General features: G+C 47.5%; 1 protein-coding gene and 1 long non-coding RNA gene across 2 annotated transcripts in view; one reads left to right on the plus strand and one right to left on the minus strand.

Annotated features, from left to right (window-relative positions):
- The window catches only part of LOC131998788 (uncharacterized), a 33,772-nt gene extending 29,938 nt beyond the window's left edge, over window positions 1-3,834 (plus strand). Inside the window, exon 5 of the long non-coding RNA XR_009398866.1 lies at window positions 3,511-3,834. This is a non-coding gene — a long non-coding RNA (uncharacterized LOC131998788). The remainder of the gene's footprint in view (window positions 1-3,510) is intronic.
- Window positions 3,835-7,680: 3,846 nt separating this feature from the next.
- On the minus strand, window positions 7,681-10,993 carry NFKBIA (NFKB inhibitor alpha). The gene is made up of 6 exons (XM_059373083.1): window positions 10,640-10,993; window positions 9,884-9,992; window positions 9,345-9,555; window positions 8,970-9,058; window positions 8,576-8,836; window positions 7,681-8,262 (listed from the first exon to the last, which is right to left on the minus strand). Exons 1-6 carry the CDS (start codon window positions 10,864-10,866, stop codon window positions 8,215-8,217), a joined length of 945 nt encoding a protein of 314 aa, XP_059229066.1. The 5' UTR covers window positions 10,867-10,993; the 3' UTR covers window positions 7,681-8,214.
- Between the last annotated feature and the right edge of the window lie 3,504 nt (window positions 10,994-14,497).

A 14,497-nucleotide genomic window follows, 5' to 3' on the forward strand; every position in this document is an offset into this window, starting at 1 on the left:
TGACCTGAGCCGAAGGCAGGTCATGATCCCAGCGTCCTGGGATCGAGTCCCACATTGGGCTCCTTGCTCCACGGGGAGCCTGCTTCTCCTTCTGCCTCTGCCTTCCACTCTGTCTGCCTGTGCTTGCTCTCGCTCTCTCTCTCTCTCTCTCTCTCTGACAAATAAATAAATAAAATCTTAAAAAAAAAAAAAAAAAGAAATTCAAACCATCCTTAGTAATATTTTTATCCAGTTGTGGTAGGATACCAGTAACGAATGTAAAGGAACCAGATTCAGAATGGATGAGCTGCACGCAGTCATTTAGTCAGCAGCACGCTTTGAAGCTGCTTTATACTAACAGGTTGGGAATGTGGATTTGGAATCCACACGAGCCTGGCATTGCCATCCGCTGACTGTGACCTGGGTTGAGTTTCTATAACTGACTCTGCTTCAGTTTCCTTAGAAAAAATCTGAAAATAATGACCGTACCTACCTCACAGGGTGGTTTGAGGATTTACCGGAATTTGTATTTGCAAACCACTTAGAATAGGTCTGGGACGTAGGAAGCTCCATGCACATGTTTACTAAATAAAAAGTAAATCTGTGATTTTATCCCATGATCTGTATTATCAGGTCAGTTAGATAACAGCTTGAAAATATATTGTGCATACTGAAAATCTGGCAATTTAAAAGACCTTAAAAACTTACCTTTAAATAGTTTTCTGGGTGCCTGGGTGGCTCACTCTGTTAAGTGTCTGATTCTTGATTTCTGCTCAGGTCATGATCTCAGGGATATGAGCTTGAGCCCTAAATGAGGCCCCATGCTGGGTGTGGAGCCTGCTTAAGGTTCCCCCCCCCCCCCCCGCTCCTCCGTCCCTCTGCCCCTACCCCTGTCCCATAAACAAACAAATAGCTGAATGCTTTCCATATAGAGTATACTCAGTACATTTTTAAGCTTTAATTCTAGTGTCATTGACAGACAGTATTATATTAGTTTCAGGTGTGCAGTAGTCAACAATTCCATATATTACTCAGTGCTCACTAAGGTAAGTATACTCACAGGTCATCTCTGGCTCAGTCCGGGCAGCACACAGCTCTTGATCTCAGCGTTGTATGTTTAAGCCCCATGTTGGGTATAGACATTGCTGAAAAATAAATCCTTTAAAAAAAGAAAAAGATAAGAGTACTGTTAACCCCCTCCCCTCTTTCAACCCTCCTCCCACCCACCTGTGCTCTGGTAACCTCAGTTTGTTCTCTATAGTGAAGAGTTTGTTTTCTGGTTTACCTCTCTTTCTTTTTTCCCTTTGTTCCTTTTGTTTCTTAAATTCTACATATGAGTAAAATCATATGGTATTTGTCTTTCTCTGGTTTATTTCATTTATTCTCTCTAGATCCATCCATGTTGTTGCAAACGGCAAAATTTGGTTCTTTTTTTGTGGCTGAATAATATTCCATCATGTATATACATCATTTCTTCTTTATTCATTTATGTATCTATGGACACTTGGGCTGCTTCCGTAATTTGGCTATAGTAAATAAAGCTGCAATAAACATAGGGGTGTATGTATCCCTTTGAATTAGTGATTTTTTTTTAAAGATTTTATTTATTTATTTGACACAGAGAGAGATCACAAGCAGGCAGAGGAGCAGGCAAAGGGGTGGGGGAAGCAGGCTCCCTACTGAGCAGACAGCCTGATACGGGGCTTGATCCCGGGACCCTGAGACCATGATCTGAGCTGAAGGCAGAGGCTTAACCTACTGAGCCACCCAGGTGCCCATATATTAAATTTAAACTATTTAAATTTGTATTTTTTGTAAATATCCAGTAGTATGATTATTGGATCCTAGGGTCATTCTATTTTGATTTTTTTTTGAGAAATCTCCATATTGTCTTCCATAGTTCTGCACCAGTTTGCATTCCTACCAACAGTATATGAGTCCCTTTTTTTCTACATCCTCACCAACATTTCTTTCTTGTGTTTTTTATTTTAGCCATTCTGTCAGGTGTGGGTTTATATCATCTTGTGGTTTTGATTTACATTTCCCTGATGATGAGTGATGTTGAGCATCTTTTCTTGTGTCTGTTGGCCATTTCTATGTTTTCTTCAGAGAAATGTCTGTTCATGGTTTCTGCCCCCCCCCTTTTTTTAAGAGAGAGAGTGTGAGCACCAGTTGGAGGTGGAGGGCAGAGGAAGAGGGAGAGAGAGAATCTGAAGTAGGCTCCACACTCAGCACAGAGCCAGATGTGGGGCTTGATCTAACGATCTTAAGATCATGAGCTGAAATCAAGAGTCAGATGCTTAAGTGATTGAGCCATCCAGGCACCCCTCTTCTGAAGTAGATTATTTAGGGGCACCTGGGTGGCTCAGTCAGTAAAGTGTCTGCTTTTGGCTTAGGTTATGATCCCAGGGTACTGTGATGGAGCCCCTCATTGGCTCCCTGCTCAATGGGGAGCCTGCTTTTCCATCTTCCTCTGCCCCTCCCCATGCTTGTGCACTCCCTCTCTCTGTCTCTTTCAAATAAATAAATAAAATCTTGGAAAAAAAATAAAGTAGATCGTTTGGAATATTTTGGTGTTGAGCTGTATAAGTTTCCTGTATATTTTGGATATTAACCCTTTATTGGATATGTCATTAGCAAATATCTTTTCCCTAGGCTCTCTTTTAGTTTTATTGTTTGTTTCCTTTGCTGTGCAGAAGTTTTTATTTTGATATAGTCCCAATAGTTGCTTTTTTCTTTTGTTTCCCTTGCCTCAGGAGACATATCTAGAAAGATGTTATTGTGGTCAATGTCAGAGAAATTACTGCCTGTGTTCTCTTCTAGGATTTTGATGGTTTCAGGTCTCACATTTAGGTCTTCAATCCATTTTGAGTTTCTTTTTGTGTATGTTGTAAGAGAGTGGTTCCAGTCCAGCTTTACTCTTTTGCATGTGGCTGTCCAGTTTTCCCAATCCCATTAGTTCAAGAGACTGTCTTTTTCCCATTGCATATTCTTGCCTCCTTGTTGAAGATTAATTGACTATATAATTGTGGGTTTATTTCTGGGTTCTCTGTTCTATTCTGTTGATCTCTGTGTCTGTTTTTATGCCAGTACCACACTGTTTTGATGACTACTGCTTTGTACAGATTCAACAAATTTTTAAAATTAGGAAATATGAAAAAATGACAATATTTAAAGGAAGTTATTCTTTGCTTAAGTTTTTCCTTGGTATAGCTTCGTCAGTGGCTAGTGAAGGCTTCTCATATACTGATAGGGACAGTGGGGATTTTGTCATAGGGAAGCAGCTCTCTCTCCCCTCCTTTTTGGTTGAGGCCTGGTCAGGGCCTCTCCCACACACCATGCCAACCCCATGCAAAAGCACAGAAACTTCATTTTAAAAACCAACTTGTCAACTTTTTAATTAGTAAATCAGCCTTCAAGTGTATTTCCTTCATAAATTTTTATTCCTTTCTTAGACTTCAACTAACGACAACTTTGACCTTGTATTATGCTGGCCTCCTTCCTTATTACACTTACTTGTTTTGATGGCAGATGTCTTGGCCTCAGCCAACAGCGCTCAGGACCCTGCCCTACTCTCCAGAAGACTTGTGTTGCCTTGATGTGGGATCGTCCTCATATATGTGGCTGCAGAAGCACTTGTCCCCTTGGGGGTGGGAGAGGTGTACACCATCAAGCATTGAGTGTAAATGTATAAAATAGCATTTTAGGGGCACCTGCGTGGCTCAGTGGGTTGAAGCCTCTGCCTTCAGCTCAGGTCATGATCCCGGGGTTCTGGGATCAAGCCCCACATTGGGCTCTCTGTTCGGCGGGGAGACTGCTTCCCCCTCTCTCTCTGCCTGCCTCTCTGCCTACTTGTGATCTCTGTCAAATAAATAAATAAAATCTTTAAAAAAATATTTAAAAAAATAAAAATAAAATAGCATTTTACTCAAAATGTTACTCAAAATGCTCTTCAAAGTGTGGTCTCTTTGTGATGGGAGCTCAGGTCCAGTCCTTGTCTAGGAACTTATTAGAAATGCAAGTGTCAGGCCAGCTGTGGACCAGCTAAATCAGAACCTGCATTTCCACATCATCTCCAGGCCGTTGGAGTGCACACTGGGCTGGAGAAGCTCTGGTCTCAGGCATGCACATCATCTGCCATCAATTCGAAGGCTGCTGGAAATTTCTAGGCTCAGCTCTGGAATCCAAGATCGCATGCAGATGCAAAAATGAATAGTCTATCCCATCTCCTAAGTTCTGAATACAGCTTTGCTTCCTGCCACTTGTCAAGAAGATGCCATGGGTCACTTGGGAAATGGACTAAGCATAGATAGTGCTGGTCTGGGGAAGCAAATAGCCAGCAAGGGCGTAATCTCTTAACAAAGAGGAGCTCTGGGTGGCTCAGACGGTTGAGCATCTGCCTTCGGCTTGGGTCATTGATCCCAGGGTCCTGGGATAGAAAGAGTCTGCATGGGACTCCCTGCTCACCAGAGAGTCTGTTTCTCCCTCTCTCTTTGCCCCTCCCCCTGCTCATGCTCTCTCTCGCTCTCTAAAAAAGAGGAGGGGGTAAGTAGCTCTAGGGACCTGGGAGGGTACTGCTTTGTGCAGAGTGACGAAGTTGAGATTCATCTCATCTCAGTCCACTCAGCGTTGGGGGCCCCTGACCTGAGCTCCCATCACATTCTGTGCTTCATCTTACCCTCTGGTCTTACGTGTGCTTGTTTGGTTCCCTTCCTGACCTTAGCAAGGAGGTCTTTGAGGCAGAGGCTGTGGCTGGTTCCTCCTGGGGGTCTGGTCCCTGGCACGGGCCCTGGGGAATTGTAGTGTTTCATAATGCGAATGAATGAATGAGTCTGAGAGTTCCACTTCTGCAGGAGGGAAACACACGGGGGATCTGGTTTAACTTTCTGTAATGCTCCTTTAAAATGGGGAACCGGCCTGGGACATTCTTGTCCAAGTACCAGGGTTGGGGAATGCTTCTTGGGCACATTTCTGACTGGAGTTCCACTCTGACTTTTCTTGCCAAATGAAACATCAACAGCACCCAAGGCAAGCTGATGAAAATAGGGAGGAAGGGGGGCGAAGGAAGAACCCATCTCACTGACTCAGTTCTCACCATCAGCTCTTCATCACTTCCAGTAGCTATTGAAGTTTCAATGCAAATACCCCCCCCACTCTCCCCACCCCCACCCCGCACCCAGCCTCCCCCCACACTTCCAGGCCCCACATGAAGGCTTTCCAATTGCTCACACTGGAATTTATTCTGTCTTTAAAGAAAAACCCTTCCTTCTGGGAGGGACTGGGTACATGTGACCTATAAAGGAAATTTGTCCTGAGGATGAGGCAGGCACAAGGAATCAAGGAACTAAATTCAAGGAAGTTGCTGATGTGACTCTTTATTTCCCTCCTTCTGTCACTTCCCTCTTTCCCAAGGCAGCCTGACTTCTACCTGTCCTGACAGGACCTTTGGCTTCTTGGGGAAAATTAGAGAGCTGTAAAGGCTCTCAGCCGCCGCATTCTTTTCTTTGAAAACTTTTGTTCTTGTTTGCTTAGAGATTTGCCGAAAGGGGTGCCTGGGTGGCTCAGTGGGTTAAAGCCTCTGCCTTCAGCTCAGGTCATGATCCCAGGGTTCTCGGATTGAGCCCTGTATCCGGCTCTCTGCTCAGCAGGGAGCCTGCTTCCCCCTCTCTCTCTGCCTGCCTCTCTGCCTACTTGTGATCTCTGCCTGTCAAATAAATAAATAAAATCTTAAAAAAAAAGAAAAAGAAAAAAGGAGAGAAAGAAATTTGCCTAAGACACTGCAGATTACAATGTTTGTGTTCTGCAGTTTTTCTTTTAGGGAACTCCAGGCTCCAGCCACCCAACCAATGGCATGAAGGAAAGAAAGGTTTCAAATGAAAAGAAGAGAAAGAAAGGAGGTAGAAAAACAGGAAGAAGGACCTGAGAGTAAGAAACTGGGCCCAGTGACCTTGAGATTTATGCAGACAATGGAATCCACCCTGAGGGTTGGGGTCCTGATGATCAGAAAAGCTCAGGCTGGGTCCAAATGAGTCAGAGGAGGCCCCTCCCTGCCATGACCAAGGAAGGCGTCACCTCTACACCAAAGTCAGTCACCAAGGAGACAGAGGAACAGTGGGCCACATCCCTTTGTCCCATTTCTCCAAACTTCTCACAGAGCTGGAGTAAGGGTCAGGAGCAACTTGGCAAAAATCCAGTACCATTACAAGGGGAAATAGAGGCACACATGACAGAGAAGTGCTCAGGGCATCATTCCAAATTTGGAAGCCAAGTTTCCAACCTGTGTTCTTTTGGATATGAGGTGAATATTCCCCCCCTTCACCCCTCTTACCTACCTCTTATACTCAGCAGCTGACGGAGCAAAACCTAGTCGACATTCCTGTGTGAGATCACATAGCACCTGTGTTCATGTGCTCAAGGACGCACAAGGAATTTGTGATGTGCCTAGAGCACTCTGAGAGAAGACAAGGCTGGTAGAGAGGCCACCACAGTACTTAGCTCCAGATAACGGAGGCTGCAGGAAGGCTCCAGGGCTGGCTTTGACCGTCAGTCCATTTGACAGTAATACGCTTTATAAATTGAAAGACCCCCTAAGTACTGGCTCCTTTTTGGTCTGAGAGGAAGCTGATCATCACATTCACTTTACTTCCACAGCATTTACGGATCCGGAAAGGGACAAGGTAACGGCCATGTTTAGTTAGTAGTAAGCCAGAGTATAGGGATTGCATTTGTATGCCATTCTGCATTTTATAGAACGCCATGAACTTTCCTTTACCCCTCTTTCTACCTTGGCAAGCAATGTATTTTAGGGATGAAAACATCCATATGGAACACTTAAATTCCACAAGATCTGGACTTCTGGTAGAATTACTCCGTAGAAGTAGCAGACTGATTGAGCTGGGGAAACTTTTCAAGCCTTTCATATCATTCCTACTACTTTGTAACAATAGGTTGATTTAGAAGTGGAATGCAACTAAAAGATGTTAACCAACTCTGGAAACAAGAGTTGGAAGCTCACCACCTGCCCCTTCTACAAGGTGACCCAGACGGGACATTCTCTCTGGACTTGTTTCTTCCCCTGTGAAATACAGGATGTTGTGCAATCGTTTGCCTTTCTCTTGAGCACCATGTGCCTGGCACTATATGCTACAGACGTGCGTTGTCTTGTGCAAACTTAACAGCCCAGTTTATAAATGAAGAAATGAAGGCTCAGAGGGGGGCAGCTGCTAATAAATGTTAGCGCATGCAGTCCCATTCCTGAGCCCAACGCCTCAGGAACTCCCAGCATTATAGTTAAGAACTTTTCCTGTAACAAAAAAATAGGATTTCAGCAGATTTCTGTTGACCAACATGATTCCTGAAGTGGAAGGGTCCTGGCATAGCTTAAAGCAAGATCAAAGCAAATGGCAGTGGAGGCTTCCAGCTGTGGGCCAAGCAGCGAGTGCCACCCCCACCCCAGCCTAAGAATGGTGTTTCCTACCATCTTGCAACAGCCTCCCTTCCCACGCACTGGGCCCAGGGGGCTGCCTGCAATGCCTGGCAGGGAGTCTGGTGTACACAGTTGTGAGAAGCTGCTCTCTGAGAGGGCTTTGTGGCTGCTTGTGGTAAGTGCTCCCACACAGCTCTCCACCTCCCCCACTCTGCGGATCGGATGACTCTCCGCTTGGGAGCCCCTCAGCAGCCCAAAGAGAATGATCAGGAGAGTTCTGTTTGTAAAAATCTGTTTAATAAATACACATCTTAGAAGTACCAAAATAATTACCAACAAAATACACAATGTACACCATTTACAGGAGGGCAACACAAACCTTGACAAGTAGTGGCTTTTAACCTCACACCCCCAAAAGGCTTAACGACACACCTGGTCTTTACACCTAGTCAGTCGTGACACAACCCACACGGGGCTGAGCCACCAAATCTATGGTGATTCAGTCAAAAAGCACAGTAAGATGTCGTCCTTTCGTCACATGTTGCATAACCTCCTCCAGAACCCCACAAAGGTGAGGATTGAATGAGGTTTTCTTTGAATTCCAGTGATCTTTCTTGTTCCCTTCCAAAGTTCACCAAAATAACAAAATGAGGGCTGATCCACCATAGTGAATGTTTCAGGCCAGGGAGCGTGAAGTGTGGTTTTAAGTACCCTCTTTTAATTTTTTTTTCTTTTTTTTTTTTTTTTAGAAAAATAAAACTCTCTTTTTGTACAAATATACAAGTCCATGTCCTTTTACTCTTCTAAGTTCATAACGTCAGGCGCTGGCCTCCAAGCACACAGTCATCATAGGGCAGCTGAGAACAAGAGAAAGAAAAAGGCACGTTAAACCTCCAGAACTTTGCCAAAGGTGCTGGGATAATGGTGAGGGCTGTTCCTCAAAATAAATCAAGTATTCTTGGATGCCATTCTCCAAAACCTGAATATAATTAACTTCAGGGGCTGAGGGAGCGTCTCTTTAATGCTCCTCTCCTTTAAAAAGGGCCAAAAATGAAGACATACTTTGGGGGGTACTACTGTTCACTCACACTAAAGTGTGAGAACTTCATTAAGTTGAGCCTTTTGGATACAGGGTCCTGCTTTGTGCAGAGCGACAAAGCTGCGACTCACCTCGTCCTCCGTGAACTCGGACTCTGTGTCGTAGCTCTCCTCATCCTCGCTCTCTGGCAGCATCTGAAGGTTTTCTAGGGTCAGCTGGCCCAGCTGCTGCTGTATCCGCGTGCTTGGGCGGCCCCAGGTGAGCTGGTATGGGGAATAGCCCTGGTAGGTAACTCTGTTGACATCAGCCCCACACTTCAACAAGAGTGACACGAGATCAGAATTCTGGAGGTCCACGGCGAGATGGAGGGCGGTTCGGCCATTGCAGGGCTCCTGAAACCCAAAGGAATTGGGAGAGGTTTATGGCTGAGTTTGGAATTTCTGCTTGCAACAAAAGCACATGAGGTCTTACTGTGGAGGGCCTTGCAGCCCTGAGGCACTCCATCTGGAGACATGAAGTACTCACCTGAGCATTGACGTCAGCACCCAGAGACACCAGAAGTTCCACAATGCCCAAGTAACCATGGATAGAGGCTAAATGGAGACATGTGTGCCCTAGAAGAATGATGAAAAAAGTATAATCACTTGTTTCAACCCTCAGATTTCAAGCACAGCTTTCCACATTTTCTGGTAGGGGGCAAATACTTCTGATTTTGGAGAACCCAGAATCTGGGCTCTGAATGGACTTTATTAAGGCATCAAACAGGCCTTTTACATGTATTTTCTCATCCTTTCTGGTGTTGAGAGTTTCTACTCTCGCCTGGATTCCTAAAGTTGGCCCACCTACCCCTTCTCCAAGTCATCTGCTTTCTGATGGGCAGGGTAGGGCTGGCAGACGTACCATTGTAGTTAGTGGCCTGGAGGATGGAGGAGAGGTGCTGGGTCCTGCAGGTCTGAGTCAGGACTCCCACACTGGCCAGGCAGCCTTGCTCACAGGCAAGGTGTAGGGGGGTATTTCCTCGAAAGTCTCGGAGCTCAGGATCACAGCCAGCTCCCAGAAGTGCCTCAGCAATTTCTGGTTGGTTGGTGATCACAGCCAAGTGGAGTGGAGTCTACAAACGGAAGAGGGAACAGAAAGAGGGTAAGCCATGGCCCAAACTCAGAGTCTTGTCCTCCCTTGAACCCCAGAGATCTCCTGGTCTTTGACTTTGCTCCTCCCAAACAGGTCTGAGGGGCAATACAAAATCCCAGAGGCTCCAGGTGGGCTTTCATAAAGGCCTCACCAAATCAATGGAATTTTCTTTCCTCTCTAGGACCTTGCATAAAAGGTCTGGGAAGATAATGACCAGTGATTGTTAACTGAGGAAGGGTTGGGAGCAGCTGTGCTAGATCCAGCTTTATTACTGGGTCAGAGGCACGGGGCTGGGCAGGCCGGCGCACCTGCTGCAGGTTGTTCTGGAAGTTGAGAAAGGCCAGGTCGCCCTTCACTTGGCGGATCACTTCCATGGTCAGTGCCTTCTCTTCATGGATGATGGCCAAGTGCAGGAACCTAAGGGGAACAGAGGGAAAAACCCCCAGGGCTGTTGAGTGCATTGCGTGGGGCCGAGGGAGGCGCAGGCTGCGGGGGATTGCGCAAGGCCGGGGTTTCTGGAGGCCGAGGCCGCGGTGTTTTCCGCGAGGTTATTATGAGCTGAGTGTTCCTGGCAGGCGCCCAGGGACTTTCCGGGCGCGCTCCCCCCCCCCCCCCCCTTCTCGGCGGGCGCCGGTCAGACCGCCCCGCCCTCCCGCCGGGCCGGAACGCCCTGTACTTCCCCTCCCGGCCGCGAGGCGCCCGCCAGCGGGGCAGAAACTCCAGCCTACCCTCCCCCCGCCCCCCCCGCCTCTCCCTTATGCAAGAGGGGACTTCGCGTCCTCGCCGCCGCCCCGCCCCCGCCGAGCGCCGAGAAGACCCGGGCCCGGGGTGGGGGTGGGGGGTGGGGAAGGGAGGGGAAGGCATGCGTTCTGCAAGGCAGAGCTGCTGCACCGCAGCCCCGGGATCCGACCCTCATTTCCCATCCCCCGGCCCCTACGCGCATCCCTCCGCTTTGCACGGTCTCCGGGAGATGGGGGGCAGCGGAGCATAAACCCCGGTCTGCGGCCGCGTCGCGCGCCTCGCGCTGCAGGCCCGGCGTCCCCACCCGGCCCCGCGGCACTTACGAGTCTCCGTCCTCGGTGAGCTGCTGCTTCCAGGGCTCGGCGCCGCGCGGCGCCTCCTGCGGCTCGAGGCGGATCTCCTTCAGTTCCTTCACCAACTGCTCGTACTCCTCGTCCTTCATGGAGTCCAGGCCGCTGTCGTGGCGGTCGTCCAGCAGGCGCTCCTTCTTGAGCGCGTCCCGGGGACCCTCCATGGCCCAGTCCTGGTTGTGCTCGGCGGCCTGAAACATGGCGCGGGGGAAGCTGTGGCGCTGCTGCCCAGGTGCGCTCGGCCGCGGGCTGCGCGCTCGCTGCCTCTTCGTGTCACGGAGGGGAGGACCGCCGGCTGCGACTCTTGTGGGCTCGCCAGCGCCGCCGCGGCGCCCTATAAACGCTGGCAGGGGATTTCTCCGGGGCGGGGTTAGGCGCGGGGAATTTCCAAGCCAGTCAGACCAGAAAAGAGAACTGGCCTCGTCCTCTGCTCGGGAGGGAGACGGGGGTGGGGGCGGGGGGAGAAGCCTAAACCTTGAGTCGGGCTCATCAGAGAAACTCCCTGCGATGAGCCACTGGGGTCATGTACAGGGAACTTTTTTGATGAACGCTGAGTGGCTGGAAAGTCCTCCCGACTAAGGTCCCTTACCCCGGTACTTCCCTGCTGCTTGCACTCAGTAATCCCGTCCCTCGGCAAGAAGCCTTCTTTCCCTGGGGTTTCCCACGATCGATTCGATTTGGGGTCGTGGACTGCTGAGATCCCAGTGAACGCAGACCTGTTGTGCAGTTCCTCCGTGGGGTTTGCCGACCCGCCGGTCCTTTCCGATTCTTGATCTTTTCGAAAACTCGAGTGGAAATGATGGCTGGACGTCGGGATTTGCTTCCCCACACTTCTCGCTGCGGGAAAGAACGCACTGGCGGGTTAGAAGGTCGCAGGCTGCCTCTGCCTTCCTGCCAATACCAGGCTCTCTGCAGCGCAGGGACACTTAGCCCCCCCCAGCAACCCCCCCCCCCCCCCCCGGTAGAAGTTGTGAATGTGAATGCTTTGGCATTAAGAGACCAGCGGTTGGAGAACCCTCAATCATTTCCTCGGGATTGACAGTCCTGGTGACTGGAGGAGGGGCAAACACTCTGCCCTGTATTCAGGCAAAATGCTGAACATGACCATAATTTTTTTCAAGTAAAGCGAAGTGTTGATCTTTGTAGTAGAAGTTGTAGCTAGCTACTTTTTGCAATACATTGTTCATTCTCAGAACTCCTCTTGTAATATAGGATGAACAAAAGAATTACCGAGGTCATGGTCCCTGATTTGCACTGTGCTGCTGCAAAGAATGGATCCTCAGCTTACTTCTGGGTGCCCAGCTGGGTGACTTTCCGGAAGCATTTGGAAGAGGCTGAAGAATAGGGTGAGCAGTGCCTTATCCAAGATTGGGCCTTAAGGATGGCTAAGAAAGTAGTTGCTGAGCCTTGCTACAAGAGATTACCAGATTACCCCCTTTGCTAGCTCCTTGCTCTCCTGCCCTAGGGAGGGCAGCAGTTGGACATATCCAGGCTCCCCATCCTCTGGTTTCACCTGCAGAAATAGAACTGATATTCCCACTCTACCCCCTTCTCCTAGCCTGCAAGCCTCTAATTGAATTTGTCTACTTCTAGAACTGGTCCAGGCAAAATAAAGCAATTGGGTCAGAGTTTTTAGGGATGAGCCCCAGGAGCCTCTATCGTTATGCAGAAAGTCCTGGTGATTGTATTGCATTCATCTTTAACTGGCTGTGTACTAACCAGCCGTTTGCTCATCTCTTCTTTTTCCATTCCTCTATCTGAACGTAGGGAACCTGGGTCAGGGGGAGTGAGAAAAAAATAGGGGAAAAAAAGCCCTAAAATCAAGACCTAAACCCTTCAGGGTCATAACGATCACATGTTTATAATGAAAGCTTTCCAAGGACAGACTCCATTGTCTCTGCAGGCACATGATATACAAAAACCCTTATGGAAGCAGGATAGAGCAGTGGCTATACGTAGGAGATCTCCTTTCTGACTCCACCTTAAATTAACAGCATATTAATTGGGGAGATCAGTTAACTTTGCTGTGGTCTACCTGCTCTTATCATAAGATTCAATCAATGTCATTTAAAGGGTTTTTTCCTGCTTAAAAATTGTATTGCTTGTCCACAAACACATAGATAGTTGCTTAAGGGTGACTATGTCTCTTGGAAGTAGTGTAAGTTTTCGGGAGGACTCCCAACACTTTTTGCAATACATTGTTCATTCTCAGAACTCCTCTTGTAATATAGGTATCATTCCTATTTTCCCCAAAAGGAACTGAAATGCAGAGAAATTTACCTTGGCACCCCGTGACAGTTTATCTAATTTCTAACCTAACATATTAATCATGGGGCCAAAGCAGTTGTAGTATTTACGCTTTTGAAAACTCCATGTAGAAATGAGACCAAATGGGATGCCTGGGTGGTTCAGTGGGTTAAGCCTTTGCCTTTGGCTGAGGTCATGATCCCAGGGTCCTGGATCGAGCCCCGCATTGGGCTCTCTGCTCATCAGTGAGCCTGCTCCCCTCTCTCTTGCTGCTTGCCTCTTGTTACTTGTGATCTTGTCTGTCAAATGAATAAATAAAACCTTTTAAAAAAAAATAAAGAAATGAGACCAAATGCATAGTAATGTGAAGAAGATACTAAAGTATTTTCTACTCCAATTGTTAGGTGAAATAGAGGTTGATTGGTGTTCCCCTATTAGGCAATATTCATCTCTGTGTAAAAAAAAAAAAAAAAATGTAAAAGGAAAGTTGAGCTCTCAATGCCCCACTTATATAGCTTAGAAGATGATTTTTAGCTGCAGGTTTAAAAATGATCATTAAGAAAGAAAATCATGCATAAAACAAAAGTCTCGATAGCTTCCTTGCACCTCCTTTCAGTGCTTTACCTTTCTGATGGTCTTCATTTCTGATTGTGTACTGTGCCACCTAGTGGTAAGAGTCCGGCCCAGGCGCTCCCTGATTTGTCCTCATGCTTTTGGAAATTTTGGGAGGTGCTGAGCCTTGATGACATGTTCCTGTCGTGGGGATTCCCAAGAGGGTACCTGATGATTTTCTGCAACCTAGGAGACCGTTTCGAATGTGACCCAACATGTTTTCTCCCCATCATATAAAGCTCTATGTGGTTTAAATCAATAAACATTACATCTTGGCGACTGAGAACATATTTGGAAGTCAGAAAACATGAGCCGATGGGGCGAAAGAAGACAACGAAACTGATGATTGGTTTAGAAAGAACTTTAAGGACTCTTGGACATTTAGAGTTCTCCCGACAACAGAAGGATGTTAAAACCTTAGATAACTCATTTTTAATGTCATTTGGGTTTTTTAAAATGCAAAAGACAAAGTTAACACTGGCGGGCCTGGGTGGCTCAATGAGTTAAAAGCCTCTGCCTTCAGCTCAGGTCATGATCCCAGAGTCCTGGGATGGAGCCCCGCATCAGGCTCTCTGCTCAGCAAGGAGGCAAGGAGCCTGCTTCCTTCTCTCTCTCTCTCTGCCTGCCTCTCTGCCTATTTGTAATCTCTGTCAAATAAATAAAATCTTAAAAAAAAAAGAATACGTTAACATCAAAGGGGTTCTCTATTTGAGTTCAGGACATAGCCATAGGGAATGACACTGGATGGCCAGTGGTGCTCAGTGGGCTTCACTCTGGACAGGAGCACCCCCATGGGGGAAAGAGCACCATCAGAGGCCTGTGTGAACACAGGCCCTTTGTGCACTCCTCCTGGGTGGGAAATGCACGGTATGGACCGAGCCTACTGTGTGAAGTGCCCAGTGGCCTACAGTGTGGAATATGAGCCCATAGATTTGGGTTTTCTTTTCTTTTTTAAAACGATTTTATTTATTG

This window comes from Mustela nigripes, chromosome 13, assembly GCF_022355385.1.
Source record: "Mustela nigripes isolate SB6536 chromosome 13, MUSNIG.SB6536, whole genome shotgun sequence".
Taxonomy (NCBI): domain Eukaryota; kingdom Metazoa; phylum Chordata; class Mammalia; order Carnivora; family Mustelidae; genus Mustela; species Mustela nigripes.

What these genes read in the sequence shown, in the direction of transcription:
- NFKBIA (XM_059373083.1), bottom strand. Translation starts at nt 10,866, where the DNA reads ATGTTTCAGGCCGCCGAGCACAACCAGGACTGGGCCATGGAGGGTCCC. An exon ending in CTCACCGAGGACGGAGACTC is followed by an intron (nt 9,993 to 10,639) that starts GTAAGTGCCGCG and finishes TGTTCCCCTTAG; the next exon opens with GTTCCTGCACTTGGCCATCA. An exon ending in GTGCTGACGTCAATGCTCAG is followed by an intron (nt 8,837 to 8,969) that starts GTGAGTACTTCA and finishes TTTGGGTTTCAG; the next exon opens with GAGCCCTGCAATGGCCGAAC.